At 38.4% G+C, this 18,995-nt stretch overlaps 1 protein-coding gene across 2 annotated transcripts; it reads left to right on the forward strand.

Annotated features, from left to right (window-relative positions):
- The first annotated feature begins 475 nt into the window (after window positions 1–475).
- LOC136666159 (DDB1- and CUL4-associated factor 1) lies at window positions 476–17,414 on the forward strand. Of its 2 annotated transcripts, none has more exons than XM_066644202.1 (25): window positions 476–658; window positions 2,731–2,854; window positions 2,948–3,024; window positions 3,152–3,225; window positions 3,617–3,730; window positions 3,837–3,974; window positions 4,193–4,762; window positions 6,912–7,013; window positions 7,212–7,370; window positions 7,553–7,732; window positions 7,874–8,083; window positions 8,586–8,755; window positions 9,057–9,181; window positions 9,567–10,638; window positions 11,651–11,869; window positions 12,206–12,404; window positions 12,753–12,835; window positions 12,944–13,028; window positions 13,285–13,518; window positions 14,757–14,850; window positions 15,014–15,118; window positions 15,261–15,334; window positions 15,425–15,517; window positions 15,922–16,210; window positions 16,336–17,414. In XM_066644202.1, exons 2-25 carry the CDS (start codon window positions 2,739–2,741, stop codon window positions 16,392–16,394), a joined length of 4,641 nt encoding a protein of 1,546 aa, XP_066500299.1. In that variant the 5' UTR covers window positions 476–658; window positions 2,731–2,738; the 3' UTR covers window positions 16,395–17,414. The 2 variants fall into 2 exon arrangements, with proteins under 2 accessions (XP_066500299.1, XP_066500300.1); XM_066644203.1 differs by having other exon boundaries at window positions 16,339–17,414.
- Window positions 17,415–18,995: the final 1,581 nt, after the last annotated feature.

The raw sequence follows: 18,995 nt of genomic DNA on the forward strand, positions 1-18,995 counted from the left end.
TGTGTGTGTATGTCTTACAGAACTGGAGAACACATAGCAAAGATAAATATGAAAGATAGAGTATAGAGAAATAGAATGTTCCTGTTTCTTTAATGAAAAATTAAAATAGCAAAAGGAAATGTACCTGTTCCTTTAATAAAAATTAATAGTCTAATGAAATGACTGCAATTTCTGAGAAAAAAAAAACAATAAACCATTAAGTGTGCGTTTTTGTTATTTTTATTTACATTATTAGCAGCAGTAGTAACCAAACAAGCACAAAACATCACAAAATCATCAAGGCTGTAAACGCAGTGGGACACACATGCCTTTCATACAAAAAGAGATTTAATATTTTAAATTAAATTATGACCATTCACTCAAAAGTGTACACATGCCTGATAATTCAGTCGACGCAAATTTGGGCCCTTCACGAAAACGTGCGTCATTAAAGCTCGCCTCGGGCGCGCAGCCGTTGACGCGCGGAACGTGGTGGCCATGATCGGCTTCATGCACGCGCACTGTGGAAGTGTGTGGTCTCACAAAGACGCGATCTAAAGCCTACCAAGACCGAACAACGCTGAATTCACAGACCGAGCGGCCCGTCCTCCTTCGTCTGCGGACTAACAGAGACAGGGAGCAGTGGATACAGCGCGGAAACACTGGGAGGAAAGCTGAGGTAAAACATGCTAATGTACCGCTGCATTATCAGGCTGGAATTGCCTTGTTTTTCAGAGCTTTTTCTTGGAATTGTCAATTCCACCTTAAAAGATGCGGCAGGACATGCGGCATCATATCACGTCAAACGGAAAATTTGAACAAGAAACTGCAAATCGGACGCCTGTTTCAGCCTTATTGCTGAATGCTAGTTAGCATGTGGCTAAATAACTCTAATGACAGCTATGCGAGTTGAGCTGTGTTGTTAGCCGTGTGGCTAACCCAACGTTACATATGTGGCAAATGGCTGACTAAACTATCTGTCGAACTGTCAACCAGATCATTTTAAGCAGGCTTTAATAAAACGTGAACTTTTATAAGGTGATGTAAAGCTTTACGTTGTCTTCTATTGCCTTCTATGCTTTACATTCCCTCTTATCTGAGCAAAAATAGCCTTTACATGGGTCGACTACTTGCGAGCTAGTTAACGGGAGGTGTCTCAAATGGCTCCATGCTCCCTGTGTAGTGCACTACACAGGTCATGAATCGATCGCATTTTTACATGAAATGAAGGTGGTGTTGAAATGTAAGTAGTTATATATTTTGATATAAACTGTTTTGTATTTAGACAAATGTATTTCTGTGTGAAATCCTTTATTTTGTGCTTTTTGTACTCAACTACATAGGGAGCTGTAAGTGATTTGGTATGCAGCTGCGGAAACTTCAACTGTTGCGAAGACCGCTAAAAGAATGAGATAGCTGTAACGTATAATTAGTTTTCTCCGTAGAAAGAATCTATAGGATCTGTTTACGTTAATAATTGTACTGATTCGGTAAAAATGCTTCAAGTTCTAATTTGAACCAAACATGTAATTTGGGCAATTAACCTTAACTGTTTTTAAAACCCATGTTTTATGTAATAAACGTATTCTTATTCCTTCCTGTAAGGAAATGTATCTATGTATAAAACGCTTATCGTTACTAATAATCTTAGTCATACAGCTAAAGTAACATGATGTAAATAAATAAAAAAAAGAAGAAAAAAAACAATTTTATTACCAAATTTTCTTTTTCTTTACTCCCGAATGTTCTAATGACATCTGTGTGGTTGTATATATCCAAAAATGTCTGTGATTCATGAGTCTTTCATCTTCTACTTTATATTTTATAACGCTGAACGTCATGTTGCACACACATACCCAGGACAGTCTGAATGTTAATACCTTTCTGATAAACAGGCCTACATCTGCACAGCTATTCTTTTTAACTTGACCGTTACATGAAAACTGGCAAAATCTCCAGACTTTTTATGCCAGTCGTGATGTTTCCTCGCTAGTCAATATTGCAAAGTCAGCTGTCAGTGGTATCATAACTAAATGTAAGTGAATAAGAACGACAGAAACTCAGCCACGTAAAATGACAGAGCAGGTTCAGTGGATGCTGATGGACATAGTGCAAAGGTCGCCAACTTTCATGCAGAGTCATTCACTGCCGAAAGCTTCAGATGCAGTTGTGTAAATCACTACAACAATGGACTCTAGAGATGTGTTCTTTGAAGTGATGAATTTTGTCTCTCCGTCTGGCAATCTGATGACATATAAAACCTTATTAAGAGTGGGATGTCACTCGAGTTCATATGCTTGCAAAGGCAGACTTGCAAATACTTTTTGCAAAACAGTTTTGTAAAAGGGATTTTAATATCCTGCACTTTCCAGCTCTGTTAATGTCAGTGTCAACTTCAGCCTTGAATATAAACACGAAAGTCAGTTTAGACCACGCGTTTGGTTTTAGAGGGTTTGAGTGTTTTCAGAGCAGCTTGCATATCACCTGTTCTCCCTGGAGGGTGTCTGGAGAAGCTTGTGGCTGGCACACTAAACACCCTTGAGACACAACCATGGGGAGGGGGTCAGGAAATCCCATTGCTGGGTCTTATTTGAGGGTTAAGTCAGTTAAAGCTCCTGCTAGTATGCCCATTTCTCTTTTTAAATTGGTGTGTTGTTGTTATATTTATATATAATGATCTTTATTGTACTACATTGCAATTTTGTACTTGAATATATTTAATATCATTCACTCACTATCCCTCTCATTCAGGTCAGGGGATGGCGTCTGCCGTCGAGGGCAGCGTGGACTCCAAAGCAGAGCTGACTGCTTTGCTGGAGCAATGGGAGCGAGAACAACAAGGCAGCACTCAAGACCTGGTCAACATATTAACCAAGTGAGACATCACACAGATAAAGTAAGTGATTGCTTAATGACATAGTGCAGTGATGGATGAATTGTTGTTGGTTTTTTTTTCCCTGATTTGCAGAATTTCAGAGCTTGTTGAAAGAGAGACAGAGGAGTATCACAAAGCTGATCCTGACCCTTTTGATGACCGCCATCCAGGTATTATGACAATTGTCTTTTTTTTTATTTATTTATTTATTTATTTTTACAATTTTTCTTTTCAGGACTGCCTTCCTTTATTTTTGTTCTGGTGGGTATCTGGATGCATTTTTATGTTCCTTTTTAGGACGGGCAGATCCAGAGTGTATGCTAGGACACCTGTTGAAGATCCTGTTTAAAAATGATGACTTCATGAATGCAGTAAGAGATGCAGTTAATGGAAAAATTGCATTGTTTAATGGACTTAGGTTTAGAAATATTACTTTTTGCAAATGCAATGCAAAGTTTCATACTAAATGTTAAATAAACCTCTTTAATTATATAGTGCTCAGATCTGAAACTAAGGTCTGAGCTGGTCTTATCCTTTTCCATATGTACATAATCTATTGCTAAATTAAAAAGCTGCTGCTCATCATTACCAAGCTGTTAGATCCCCAATTGACATGCCTTTTAACATCATAACAATATCAATGTACTGTCTGCCTCATCTGTGGGGTAGGTATTTTTAACCTGTATTTTTTCCAGGAACAGCAGTGCTAAATGAATATACATGATATATTTGTGTCAGTTATACTGATATTTCTTATCATAGTTGGTGAACTCCTATATCATGACAAGCAGGGAAGTCCCGCTTAACACTGCCGCATGTAGGTTGCTACTGAACATCATGCCGGGCCTTGAAACTGCAGTGGTCTTTCAGGAGAAGGTAAAGCAAGACCATTCCACATTTCTCTTATGTGCTACCTTTTAAGTCACATATGAGTAATATATAATGAACAAAGATATAATGATTGTGCATCTACATTTTAAAGGAGGGGATTGTGGAACGCTTGTTTAAATGGGCCCGGGAAGCAGAGCAGCCTTTGAGGATCTATGCTACAGGTCTGCTTGCTGGAGCCATGGAGAACCAGGACATTGCTGCAAACTATCGAGAGGAGAACTCTGTGCTGGTTTGTAGACATTTTACATGATCTCAAATACTCATATTGCAAAGAATCTGTGTTGAGCACAGATAAGTATTATTCTAAGCTCTGGTGGGTGCTAACCAACTCGGTCCAGTAGGCTGATAAATACTGCTTTCACAACCAAGTTTTTGCACTTCACATAAATGAGAATGCTCATGAGATATCTACCTTGACTTGGCTTGATTGTTGTGTTTTTGCCGTAGGTTCCCTTAATGCTGCAGAGACTACGGGAGCTTCAGGAGAAGGATGTCGAGAACAGGAAGGACTTTAAGCGTCCAAGCCCCCGCAAGAGCCTGGAGCCTCTTCTGCCTGTGGATGAAGAGGCAGTTGATGGAGAGTTCTCCACGAGTGTCCCTCCCAACCCGTCAAACACACGTTCAGAGCAGAACAGCTTTATACGCAATTCTGACTTGGAAATCTCCTCTCAACCCAGTTCTACTCAGAAGATCAGTGGGCGAACCAACCTTGGCATCAAAGGGCTGATGAAACCTGCCTCAGCCCTCCAGTCTGAAACAGATGAGCCTGATGGCCCTGGTGAGATAGTGAAGGATTGGAAAAAGAGATTGGAAAGTGAGAACGGGCGGAAGGCAAAACAGAAGCTGAATTTCTCCATGCCGGAGCCTGAGCGCAGTTTCAGTGAGCTGTCTAACAGCAGCTGGTCAGAGATGAGCCCGTGGGTGATTGGGAATAACTACCATCTGTACCCTCTAACGCCTGGCATAGAGCAACGTCTTATTCTGCAGTACCTCACACCTCTGGGAGAGTACCAGGAAGTAAGTTTGTTTAATTTAAAATCAGTGCTCTTTAAATTCAAACAATCAAACTTAATTTGGAATTGCTGACAGCTCTTTTCTGTATGTTCAGTTAGAGGATGTTCATATTTGAAAGAACAAATTCATATGTTTGTGTTCACGTTTAAATACCCGAAGAGATCAGTGGTTCTTAAAAGAGGAGCCAGAACCCTAAGGAAGGATGAGGATTGATTTAAAAATTCACATAAGATATTTTGTACAAATACCCTCAGGAATAAAATTACACTTATTGGGTGATTGGCCTAGGGTGTAAGAACATTAATATTGCCTTCTGCTGTGATTTGAATAAAAAGTTTAAGGACCCCCTGTGATAGAGGTTATAATTCACAAATCTGACTTGGCCACATGGTGGCGGTGAAGTGTCTTCTGCTGAAGGAAAGAAAAGGTGCAGGTTAATTTGAAAAACAAAAAATTGAGAAAAAAATACTGCTTTGGGCTGTATGAGCATGCCAAAATTTTAGTTATGTAAATTAGGTGTTTGTTTTTTGTTTTTCCTGAATGTTACATTAAGTTTGAAAAGTGAGTTCAAACAAGATGTTGTGCCAAAAATATAAATGGGGAGTAAGACCCTTCTCATTTTATCACAAACAATGCCATGTCTTAATTTATTCAGACCACCTTTGAATCAATGCAAAAGCCTTTGACATTATAGCAACCAAATGTATCTTAAAGTTGCTAACAAACATATTAGCACTGTACAGAGTATGACCAAGGGATGGGGTTGAGGGTGCATGGTCAGGCTTCATGAGCATCATATCTGAGTGTGGGTCAAGTGAAGGGTTTTTGGCACTGTGCAGTTCAGCTCAGCACAGCCCGAAAGTGCACACCGACACATCAACTCTAACTGTGATTTTGGACCACTTTTCCTTTGCAATGATCTCCAGGTCTTGGATGTATAAAGCTTCCTTGTCATCACTGGTCTTCCCTCCACAGACTAATGATGGAATTCGTATCAGGCACTCCAAAGTATTAGTGTTAACTATTTGCTTGACCACTTTGCCTGTTTGCGTTGGATCAGTGTCTTGTTGAAAGGTCCAGTGCTTCAGTTTTATGTTGACTGACTAGTGTTTTCCTCCACATTCTTAATGTTGCCATCTTTCCTCCAGCCATTTACCTTGAAAAAGTTTGCCTGTTATATTAGCTGAAAAGCATCACCATAACATTATTTTCCCAGCACACCTAGTTTAACTGTGTGGGTGGTGTTTTGGGGCGGAATGCTTCTCCATTTCTTGGCTAAAAAAAAGTCACATCCCTATGTCGAAATAACTCAGTTTGAGTTACCATAACATGGTTCTCATGAGACCACAGGAGTTGATGACCAAAACTTTATCCATAATCAAGTGTCTGTCTTGATTTTGGTAAAATATTTCTTTAGATGTGTCATGGTGGCTTTAATCATAATCTTTGGTGATTCTTCGTTCCATGCAGTGGCATTCTCGCCAGCAAAGGGGTCGTGTTTCACTTCCAACCTTTTGAGATTTTTTAGTGTGGAACTTTATGCACTTTTTGATAATGCTTTTCATTGTGTAAACTGGTGCTTGAAAACATTGGATATGGCTTTATAAACTTTCAGATTGTAATCAGCCAAAATGTGGAACAGGGCATCCTCACCTAAGCTCAAGATCAAATGTCAGCTTCACTTGATGCTGTAAAGTCAGCTTGATTTGTAGCTGCAGAAACTTCTATGCGTTACTCAGAGAAACAAAGAAGCAGAGTCAGCAGATGGGTTCATACATTGGAAGAGAATCATTTAATGTATAGTGCTCTAACAAGTAAAGTAATTTATCCATTAGAAGTGAAATATTACTTTAATATTTTTTGAAATGCTAATAATTACATTTGCATCTAGAATTGAAATTAAAAAAAGAATGAGATGTAGATGTTTTGTTTCAATTAACTTTGTTCAGCTTTTCACAATAGCTTTTACCCATTCAGCTCAAATTTGAAGAAGGGTTTAAATCATACGGGAGTAATGCAATTAAGAATACAATACAAAAGTCTTGTCATTTCATTATTTTAAGTTGACCAGGATTAAACTTCCAGGATTACTACTTCTATGTGAAGAGTAGAATTGTCAGTGACTCTCATTATTTTGTGTGTGTGTGTACAGCTGTTGGCTGTGTTCATGCAATTAGGTGCCAGGGAGCTTCTCATGCATTACATGGACCTCAAACAGACCAATGATGTCCAGCTAACCTTTGAGGCCCTCAAGGTAATGCACCATGTCTCCAGGTATCACTTTAAACATAGTCATGTGATGTGGCCTCTGATTGATAGAACATGTTTATAGCCACAAGTAAGCACATTGGAAATATTGATTGGAAGCACTGAATATTATGTTCTTTGTTTCATGAAGTTTTTGTATAACATTCATATACAACTTGAGAAAATGTTATGTATTTATTTGCAGTACTTGGCCTCTCTCCTGCTGCATAAAAAGTTTGCAGCAGAGTTTGTTGCTCATGGCGGAGTGCAAAAGCTTCTGGAAATCCCACGGCCCTCTATGGCTGCTACAGGAGTTTCTCTCTGTCTGTATTACTTGGCCTATAACCAGGATGCTATGGAGAGGGTAAGTGCTGTACTGTTTAGAGATTAATATTTGGTACTCATTTTGCTATTGGTGAGTCTTTATTTGGGTGGGTTACTGATGGGTATTCTTTTAACTTTATTCAAAATATGGCCATAAAATAGACTTGTTTGTTTGTTTGTTTGTTTGTTACGGTCATAATTACTGGCTTTTGTCTGTCACAGGTGTGTATGCTGCCCCACTCACTGTTATCTGAAGTGGTCAGTTATACTCTTTGGCTGTTGGAGTGTTCACATGCTTCTGGCTGCTGCCATGCCACCATGTTCTTCTCTATTTGCTTCTCCTTCCGAGCTGTGCTTGAGCTGTTTGACAAGCAGGACGGCTTGCGACGCCTTGTCAATCTGGTGTGTATATAAACCTTCACATACAGACACACAATCACAGCTCTTCGTAATGAATTTTAACTGTAGTTTTCTTGGTCTATGAAGCCTGTTCTTATTTCATCTCCTGTATCATCCTGTCCTGTTTTGTTGTATGTACTGCAGATAAGCACATTGGAGATCTTAAACCCGGAAGACCAGGGGGCGCTGTTGAGTGATGATGAGATTTTCTCAAGTAGACAGACAGCCAAGCACACATGCATGGCTCTGCGCAGGTACTTTGAAGCACACCTTGCTATCAAAGTAGAGCAGGTCAAGCAGTCTCTGCAGCGTACAGAGGGAGGAGCCCCCATACATCCCCAGCCATACTACAAGGTATGGGCATATAGTAATTACAAAGCATTTTTAAAAGTCTACTCTGCTTTTTGAAACTGTTTTTTTGAATTGCCATATATTCATTGTTAGATAATAGTAACTAAACTAACCAGGATTCCCTTAATAAAAAAGTACAGCATACGTTAATACGGTTGTATGTAAATCACAGGACATCTGTGGTAGAATTAAGCGTATTTTTTTTGATGTTCTAAGTTTGTGTAAATTTTAGTGCCTAATTCCTATTTTTGTAGAAATTAGTATTGTTATAAGTTTAAAATATGCCATTTTAATTCAATCTGTTTGTATCAGCAAATAAATAAATAATGTGTTTATATTTGTTAAACTGTCTATGAAATAGTTATATAGCCAGCATATTTAATATCTTTGAGAAAGTGGCATGCATCAAAACTTAAGCCACCTACAGGGAGAAATATTCTTAGTAAATCTTAGGCATGTTTATAAATTATTCAGATTTTCACAGATGTTTTCATGTGTGTTTCAGCCTTGCTCCTACACGCATGATCAGGTGGTCGAGATGGTTGAGTTCCTGATTGAGTATGGGCCCGTTCGCTTGTACTGGGAACCTGCTGAGGTCTTCCACAAATTGTCCTGTGTGCAACTCTTATTGCAGCTTATATCTATCGCCTGTGACTGGAGAACATATTATGGCAGGTAAGAAAAGGCAGTACAGTTTTCTTAGTATGGTTAACCTTAAAGGCATTTACAAATCTAACTCATTGTGTTCTTTTTAATCTTTTTAATATGATCTCATTTATTCTAGCCCTGTGTCAAAAATTATGTCTTTATTTGTGCACTTTGTTTATGCCATGTATTGTAAAGTTTCTGGGTTTTTAAGTGGTTGTGTGCAGTCATCACGTAGCCTGCAACAGAAGTAGTTTCATGCACTGTGCATTTCTATGAACAGTGATAAATAAATATATAACTGATATTATGTGGTAAATATTTCTCCTAGGAGTGACACAGTGCGATATGCACTGGACATTCTCAGCATTCTGACTGTTATCCCAAAAACTCAGCTTCTGTTAGCTGAGAATGTGGCTGTGTTAGATGAAGGAGGGTCTACTGTCTCGACAGTAGGTAAGGAACATTTCGTTTAGTGTTTTTGTTGTGTCTAGTTGTGTTTCTGATGGAATCTTTTATACAATTTGAGTTTTAAAAAGAAGGTAAATATCTGTAAAAGATAAAATCAGAGATCAATTTGTTGTTTGTAAGCCCTGTTATGGTAAACTATAACATTTTTCTTGCTTGGGTCACTTGAACAGTTTGTCTGATCTAAACGCTACAGTGTTTTGAGAAAAGTGAACCAAGAGCTCTGATATATTTATTTCCCAGAATAAAAGAAAAGACAAGAATTTCTTTTTAAAGAAATGGAATAGAATTAGGATTTTTACCAAGCTCTTTTAAGAAATAATAATATTCAAAATTATCTGTCTGTGATTGCTTCACTGTCATGTTTGTGCAGGAATGAGCATTGTGCTGGTTGTAGCTGAGGGCGAGGTATTTGTCAACGATGCAGAAATCCAGAAGTCTGCTCTGCAGGTGGTGATTAACTGCGTGTGCGCTCCAGACAAACGTGTGTCCAGCATCGGCAAGTTCATCTCTGGAACTCCACGTAGGCGCCTACCCCAGACACACCGTGCCAGCGAGAGCGTTTTGGCCAAAATGTGGAATGTTGTCCAGTCCAACAACGGCATCAAAGTCCTGCTTTCATTGCTGACTGTCAAAATGCCAATCACAGATGCAGACCAGATTAGAGCACTTGCTTGCAAAGCACTTGTTGGTTTAGCACGTAGCGCCTCTGTGCGGCAGATCATCAGCAAGCTGCCTCTGTTTAGCAGTGGGCAGATACAGCAGCTGATGAAGGAACCTCTTCTTCAGGATAAACGAAGTGAACATGTGCGGTTTTGTAAATACGCAGCTGAGCTCATAGAGCAAGTGTCTGGGAAGCCACTGCTGATCGGTACAGATGTTTCATTAGCACGTCTGCAGCGGGCTAATGTTGTAGCACAGTCGCGCATTACGTTTCCTGAGAAAGAGTTGTTGCTGCTTATTCGGAACCACCTTTTGTCAAAAGGCCTCACTGATACTGCTTCGACGCTCACAAAAGAGGCCGACCTGCCTATGGGCATCCTCGCGCATTCACACACTCATAATAGTGTAGCTTCATTTACACCCGTTACAGTGGCAACTCCACCATCACCAGTTGCCATCCCACGGACTCCTCGGCTCGCAAATGGTGTGGCAGCGCGGCTTGGAGGTCATAACCCTCATACAGTGACTCAGCCTCTTCATCCACAGCCCCGCCCATCCACCTCACAACCACCACCTCCACCCCCTCCCACATCAGCTCACCATAGCAACAGTTCTCCTTTGATTGGGCGAATTGTGTTCTCAAGGGAGCGGCCGTCACCCTGCGCAGGAGGGAAGAAACCGCGAGTCTTAAGACAGAAATCTGACCATGGAGCTTTTAGCCAGAGTCCAGCCATGAAGAAACAGATGGATCGACATCTTCCATCCCCTCCAGCTCTTGATAGGTCTGGTTCTGCTGTTTTCCTTATTTACTTTCATTAATATTAGGTTCAGCCTAAATCGGTTTTCACAAATGCAGGGTAACCCAAAACTACTCTGGATACTTGTGTGAACGTAAATGTCCATAACAGTTGTACCAGACATTACATTGTTTTTATCTGCCAGCCCCTTACTACAAAGTCTGAGTGAACCCATGTGGAACTTTTCAAGCTGTAAGATCACGTTACACTGACATGGTACGGCTGAACACTACATGTGTGAAAAGGCAACTCTGGGCCAGATTCTCCGGACATATATATATCTCCGGATTTATATGTGAAAGAACATATATGGTTTAACCATCAAGTGTGCTGCAGAACAGTTTGAAGCCACTGTGTACTTTTATATAAAATGTACAATATGGATTAATATTTTTAATTGAATAGTAATTTAGTCAATTAATCTTTAACCCCCCTAATAGGTAAAAAACAAAGTGTGCCTAAAATTCTGTATGCAATCAAATTTTAACACCAGCTCGCAAATGCTTACTGATGGTTCTAAAGCATAGTTTAAATTGATACGTTGATATAATGTATAACGAGTTTTAGTGTTTAGTTGACATTGTTGTTGTTGAACTAGGGCTGGACAGTATATCAATATATCGCAATGTAAAATGTTTCCAGAATTTCAGAATACATTATTTACAACATTTGTCACTGACTGATGTTTATTACAGGGCACTGTCTTCAGTTTTTAAAAATATATTTTTTTTAAAAAACATTAATATTGCCAAACCAATAGACTGTTAGGTGATGTCATGTTTCTTGTTTGTCCTTGGAAGTTTTTCAGTGGATATTTATACTGTTCATTTCAATATCGGATTTATATCGTATCGACGAAAAATAAGATATTGTGTTTATAAATTTTGGCCATTTCATGCAGCCATATATTGAACCTACTATTTAACTGCAAATAGATATATGTAAACAAATCAGTTGGGATTTTTGGTGCATGACAGTAACATAATTCTCTGTGCAGTATCATAACGGAGTACTTGCGGGAACAGCATGCACGCTGCAAGAACCCTGTCACCACATGCCCTCCCTTCAGTCTCTTCACACCCCACCAGTGTCCTGAGCCAAAACAGAGGCGCCAGGCACCAACAAACTTCACAGCACGACACACACGCAGAGTGGCTTACCCCAAATATGGAGGAGTCGATGGAGGTTGCTTTGACAGACATCTCATCTTCAGCAGGTGCAGCAAGTGCAAGAAAATTTGATTTTCATTCAAAGCTGCTTTTTTTTTTTAATTGAAAGATGTTCTATTTGTATAAATAAAACAATATGTTGGCCTGTGGGATCTGTTAAAGTAGCAGTCTAATTTTTACTGTTTAAAATGTTTGTGAAACGTATTCATAATTGCAGCTCATGTCATGCTGAATAAAATTCATTTATAAATAAAAAATGGCTGTAATGCAGTTGAAGAAAATACCCAATTTTCCCCTTTAAAATATTGTTGTAAGCATTTGTGTTCTAGATGCTTGTATATTTTAATTTAATTTAATTGTGTGTTGGTTTTTGGGGTATCCAGGTTCAGGCCGATTTCTGTGTTTAGAGAAGCAGAGGAGGATGAGAGCGGCTTCATGTGTTGTGCATTCTCTGCACGGGAGAGATTTCTCATGCTTGGCACCTGCACCGGTCAGCTGAAACTCTACAACGTCTTCAGTGGACAGGAGGAGGCTAGCTACAGCTGCCACAGCTCTGCAATCACACACCTCGAACCATCTAGGGTACATGCACAATGTTATTGTGGTAACTGTAGTCTGTTTAAAGGAGAAAATGTAGCAAAAAATATTTAGAAGTACTATAAACAACATGAAATTAATTTAATAAATTAATTTGACCGAAAAGAGAACTACAGCTTTGGAATGCAGGAGAAATCCCTACTGACAGATTTCACACAAATAACAATTAATTTAAACTAAACTTCATATGGATGATTTCATGTTTGACTGTTATAAAAATATTCAATCTGAGGAAAGTCATATTATACTTTATACCTGAAAACCTATAGGAATCTGTGAAAACGGTTTCAGTCTGAAGGAATTTTCTTTAATCCTTGTGTCAATCTTTTGCAGGATGGATCTCTACTGTTGACATCAGCTTCTTGGAGCTATCCACTGTCAGCCTTATGGGGCATGAAGTCTGTCTTCATTATGAAGTGAGTCTAACACACTCTTTACTCCCTTTGAACATGCTAAGTGCACCCCAATGATAACTTGATCAAATATCATATTCTTTACTAATTTAATAATATATTTTTTTTCAGGCATTCCTTCTTAGATGATCATTATGTGGAATTTAGTAAACTCTCCCAGGACAGAGTAATAGGAACAAAAGAGCACATCGCCCATGTAAGACACATTCATCAGGGTTTTTATTTACATTTGAGATTAGCAAAAAAAAAATTAGATAAAAAATAATTTAATTAAAGCCTTAGCTGTCAGTTATTCATTGATTGTTACTAATTGCCTTGTTTATGATTTTTAACTACAATTAATGTCTGCAGGATAAATAAAATGCAGTATACGTTACTTCTCTTCCATTCCATTCTCTTCTATTACATAATGGTGCAGACAAAGTTTCTTTCTTCCCTTCTCTCTCTTTCAGATTTATGACATTCAAACTGGACAAAAAACCCTGACCCTGAACAACCCTGACCTGGCCAACAACTACAAGCGTAACTGTGCCACTTTCAACCCCACTGATGACCTTGTGCTGAATGATGGGGTCATGTGGGATGTCCATTCGGCACAAGCTATCCACAAGTTTGACAAATTCAACATGAACATCAGCGGAGTGTTTCACCCCAATGGCCTGGAGGTCATCATCAACACAGAGATTGTATCCTTCCAATGAATTCTGCTTCTTTTAGTCTTTAAAGTGACCACGTTTTAGCTTATTACATAACTATGGTCAGCTCACCCATTCTAAGTCTAGATGCATTAAGTTACACTGCAAGTGATTAAGCGGTTGCTGGTTTTGTAAATAAATTTATATTTGGGAATGTATCTATTTAATAAATATTAAATATATACATTCCCCAAAATAATTTATTTACAGATTCAGCAACTGCTTAAACACTTGCAGTGTAACTTAATGCACATGAATTTAGAGTGTAAAAATGAAGTTACCAATGTTCACAAATTTGTTGGTGTAAGTAAATCTTTTTGTTTTCCTGGGCCTGTCTTAAATTCCATGCTTGACACTGTAAGGGTGCACACACTTCTTCAAATTATATTTGTCCAGTACAGTTTTGATTTAGTCTTTGGCAGAGGGTGAATCTTGTGTGAATTTAGTATATGAAAACCTACATTTTGAGAACTGGACCACGTGTATACTTATTAAGGAGCGCATGATCGTATTCACCAGTGCACAAAACCACGAGTGTGTACTTTGCGACTTGTCACATGTTTGTCATAGTTTTATTAAGACATGTGAAGGCAAGCTAAGCCCTTGCAAAATATAATTCAAGTTGGCCAGAGATTCTGGGAGTGTCTTGCAGAATGATTAAAAACTATACCTTTGTGACTTTCACGATGTTAAAACTGCTTTTAATTTTTCTTTATCCTCTGCTGAAAAGCTGGTTTGCTTCACCAAAAGATTGAGCCACATCATATTTAATATGAGCTGTCTAAACTGTTAGCCAAGTTCTGTTTTGTGAGACATGCCTCAGTGTTCTTTAGTTTACTTCTCGTTTTTGAGAAATGAAACTCAACCAAGCAAAGTCGTATAGGGGAAACCAATGGCTCTGTGTTGCAGTTTAGTGACTACACCCTTTCCAAAGTATACAATGTCAGGGTAGCGTCTTTCCTTTATTCGCATGGTTCAGAAATTAAACATCCAAGGTATGTTTGTTTAATGGAGAGATTGGACTGATAACTACATCAAAACAAAATAATGGATGCGTCAATACTTTTCATAGTGCCTACTGCCTCTCCACATTTAGTATGAAACTTAGTTGTACTGGCATGAATGTGTTCTGCAGATGTTAAAATGTTTTTTTAATATTTCAAATACATGGCCTTTTCATTTTCCAGCATGCAATATGTGTCACGTTGGTTCTTTAACGTATTTGTCAGTGGGACCTAAGGACTTTCCACCTGCTGCACACGGTACCAGCGCTAGATCAATGCAGAATTGTCTTCAACAACAATGGAACAGTTATTTATGGAGGTAACACATACAAACACACACACACACGTCCATGAATGAGTTTGTAAGAATAAGTATGTCCTTGCAGCTGCACAGGATAAATGTGCAGAGACCAATATGACCAACAACCTGTTCTCTGGTTGTTCAGCTAACTATCTTGCTGTTTCTTGTCCTTCTCTTCTAGCAATGTTGCAGGCTGATGAAGAAGACGACATGATGGAGCAGCAGATGAAGAGTCCGTTTGGCTCCTCCTTCAGGACTTTTGATGCCACTGACTACAAACCAATTGGTAAAATCTTTAGCGTAGTGTCTTAACGTATGTTTTTTTTTAGTTACAATAGAATTGCAATAAGTCTGGAAGCCAAATCGTGACTTGAGAGTAACTAAAGTATAAAACATGTATAAAAAGTTTTATATATACACTTTCCCAGCCACCATTGACGTGAAGAGGAACATTTTTGACCTCTGCACAGACACAAAAGATTGCTATCTGGCAGTCATTGAGGTCAGTTGTGCTCAATAAACACTCATCTGAGTTATTGCTTGCAGTTATAATCATGAAGCCTGAACAAATCCTGCATTTTACCCCAAACAGAATCAAGATTCAATTAATATGGACACAGTCTGCCGGCTTTATGAAGTTGGTAGACAGAGACTTGCTGAGGAGGAAGAGGACGAGGAAGATCAGGTTTGTATATCTTGGCATACATCTTATTTATTATACTCAAGCTTTTTAACTTCGGTTTTGGATTCTTGGCATTGTTGCCTTATATTTATTAGGTGGTTAACTGTATAATATTCCAACCAAAGATTATTATTATTTTTTTTAATAAATGTGTTCTACTCTAAAATAACTTTATATTCAAATATAAACATGTGCCTTTTTTTATTCAGTATTGTAGAATAAGTGTTTAGGTTGGTACACATGATCTGTTAAACAAGCCAATAAGAAAACTTTGTCATGCCTTGAACTTTTGCTATATTCACTTGTTTAGTGTTTATTTATTGAAATGGATTTGTCAATGCTGTAAAAAGAAGCTTCTTTTTCGCGATGGTTGCTGAAGCTTCGTTTTTGTGTTATCACTCTTTTAGGAGGATGAGGATCAGGAGGAAGAGGATGATGATGATGACTCAGATGATGACATAGATGATATTGACACTGACCCCCTGCTGGCAGAGCTTGAGAATGAGAACAATGGAGAGGAAGAGGATGAAGAGGATGGCGATCAGGACTTTTCTCCCTCTGATGATGAAGAGGTGGCTCGCCTGCTGGAAGAAGGGGATGATGACGACGATGACGACGACGATGATGATGAGGATGATGATGAGGACGATGACTCTGATGACAATGAGGGAGACGTGGATCTGGTTCTGGATAACGGTGAGTCAGCATCTCCAAGAAAAAAAAGAGTGCTTCTTTTTCTGTGGTGACTTCCTTTCACTTTGTGTGTCCTTCGTTCATTGCCTAGTGCTCTTATCCTCTCTTCTCTGTTCTGTTTTTTCCAGCAGATAGCTCTGACAACTCTGATCTGGAAGATGACATCATCCTTTCCCTGAATGAGTGAACCTTTTGGAAAAGGAGAGAAAACTGGAAGCACAATTGTACTCAAATATAGAACAGGCCAGAAACTGAGAGAGCAGCTGTAGGCAATTAAAGAGGTCTGAAGGAATGCGAGACACTTGTTCAAATCAAGGGCTCTGGGCCTGCAGGTAGGCCCTCCCTGTGTACTGTATTGGAGAGCACTCTGAAAATGAAGATTATTAAGGAATTGCTGGAAAATAAAAGAATATCTAGATTAATACAGGGAAGGCTTGGTAAAAGTTTCTAAACAAAAAAATTAGTTTTCATGGAAAACATCTTTCTCAAGTTTCCCTTTTTTGAATGTATTCTTTTGTTCAAGAGATGATAAAAGTTGACAGATGTATTAAGATAGGTGTGTGTTAGGAAAAGTATCCATGCCTGTTTTGATTGGTGTGCCCACAAAAAAGAGAAAGAAAGAAAAATACGAACTGGTGTTGGTCAAATGTGTTTGGAGATTTCTGTGGTTCTGTTGAACCCAGACTGAATACTCTTGTTTGAGTATGTGTATGTTCGATTCAAAGGGACATTGGGTTGCCTGGTCCTCTTATGGTGTGCCTGCTTGATTCCATCTCCTCTTAAACTGTCAGGCTTTTTTTCCCCCCACAAACCAACCACTTTTTTTTTGTGGGTGCTTTTTAGTTTATATACAAATGCTCTTCTGGTGTTTCCTTCTAATTTCAAAATAGAAACGTTTAGTGCTTATGTTTAATTTCAGAAGGTATCTAATGGACCTTCCCATTGAGTACTTTGATATGGATACATTTCTGAAAATCCATCAGAATTTAAGCCTGATATGGAAACATAACTGCCAAAAATGGATTTCTCTCTGGGTCCATCTACAACAGTGGTCCTATACCAGCATTTCATTGCCTTTTTTTTTTTTTTTTTTTTTTTTTGCCTCTTTATGATTTTAGAGGATTTGCTCATAACTTCTAAAATGTAAAGATCCCTTGGACTTGTACAGTATGTATGGATCAAAGTATTTTTACTATAAACATTATTAAAATGACTCCTGTATGAGTTTTTGCATTCAACTCTGGTTTTGGGAGAGTATGAAAAAACAGTTTGAAAAGGGCATTGAACTTTAATCCTGTGTTATTTTACCATGTTTCAGCCATTATATTACATTTCTATATAATCACAGCTATTAGTCCACTGTATCACAGTGTATTTACTATATTTTATCTTGCAGCCTCCCACTGTTTCAGAGACTTTCCATCAGGAATGTAGAATTGTATTTTATCTATGGACTTGTTAGAGCATGACACCAGTGAACATAATCATCTACAGGTGCTGGTCATAAAATTAGAACAAAATGGAAAAATTGATTCATTTCAGTAATTCCGTTCAAAAAGTGAAACTGGTATATTATACTCGTTCATTACACACGCAGATATATTTCAAGTGTTTATTTCTTTTAATTTGATGATTAGAACTGACAACTAATTAAAACCCCAAATTTGGTCACCTTTTGCATGTGCTGGTGTAAAGAACTGAATAGGTGCGCTGTACTTACTACTTAAAGCAATCCTGCTATTCAGTCTATGAATATGATCAAGCAGTAAATTGTCTTTTAAAGAGATTAATTTTACAGAAAAAGCTAAAGAATGAAGTTGTTCAAAATTGAGGAAAGGCACATGAGTGCACATGACAGATGTTATGGTCTGTGTTGACAAATGTTGTGGTCACTCTGTCCAACATTGCCTTGGAGATGAATTTAGTAGATGACTTGAGCCACTTGGTTACAGTCAGACTACTACACGTCTGGGAAAGCTTTACACTAGATGTTGAAATATTGCTGTGAGGGTTGCATTCATCCACAAGAGCCTCAATGAGACCGGTTACTGGTGCTGAATGATTAGTTCTTGATTTAGAACTTAAAACCACTTCAGCTCCTCAAAGGTATTGGATCAGTAAAGAATGCAGATTCGCTGCTCTACCACCTATTCCAAATATCCACTGGACATAAACATTATTTACAAAGATATTTATGCACTTACCTGCAATATAAAGAACTACATTGAATTTGTATATTTGAAAGTACTTAAGGTGAACAACATTCGCTATGAAAGGGTCCAGCCATAAATAATAATAGGCTTCTTTTTCCTCACTGTGGACAACAGAGGACAGTACTATACCTGCGTAAGGATGGTATTTGGAAACCCAACCTGCAACTTCGTGAGTGCTTTTCCTCAAGGGGCCGCTTGCTAGAATGCTTAAAGATGAAAATTTGCAAACCAAATAGTTTCACTTGCGCACCTCGCATTTACTTTTCCCTCCAGAATTCAGTTTTGTTAATGACCCCAAAGTCTCTGGATTATTTTAATTTATTTAATTTTTTTTCTCTATGCCTCCTGTCAATATAGGGGAAAAATGTGTGCAAACTTTTATTAACATAATCTTAGAAAAGAAAACTGGTTATTTACAGCAAAGCAATATGTTTAGTAACATCTCTAACGATAAAGGAATTTTGTTTTTTAATTTTTGGGTGGGTGTCCTCCGGTGTTCCTGTTTTCTCCCACAGTCTAGAAATAAGTGTTGATAAATGGATTTCAGTACGAAGTTGTCCTAATTTAAGCCCGGA

The sequence above is a fragment of the Hoplias malabaricus genome, chromosome 14, assembly GCF_029633855.1.
Source record: "Hoplias malabaricus isolate fHopMal1 chromosome 14, fHopMal1.hap1, whole genome shotgun sequence".
NCBI lineage: Eukaryota > Metazoa > Chordata > Actinopteri > Characiformes > Erythrinidae > Hoplias > Hoplias malabaricus.

Coding starts and splice junctions, on each gene's coding strand:
- LOC136666159 (XM_066644202.1), top strand. CDS start 2,739: ATGGCGTCTGCCGTCGAGGGCAGCGTGGACTCCAAAGCAGAGCTGACT. Junction 12,836..12,943: donor AAGTCTGTCTTCATTATGAA/GTGAGTCTAACA, acceptor ATTTTTTTTCAG/GCATTCCTTCTTAGATGATC. Junction 16,211..16,335: donor GGATCTGGTTCTGGATAACG/GTGAGTCAGCAT, acceptor TGTTTTTTCCAG/CAGATAGCTCTGACAACTCT.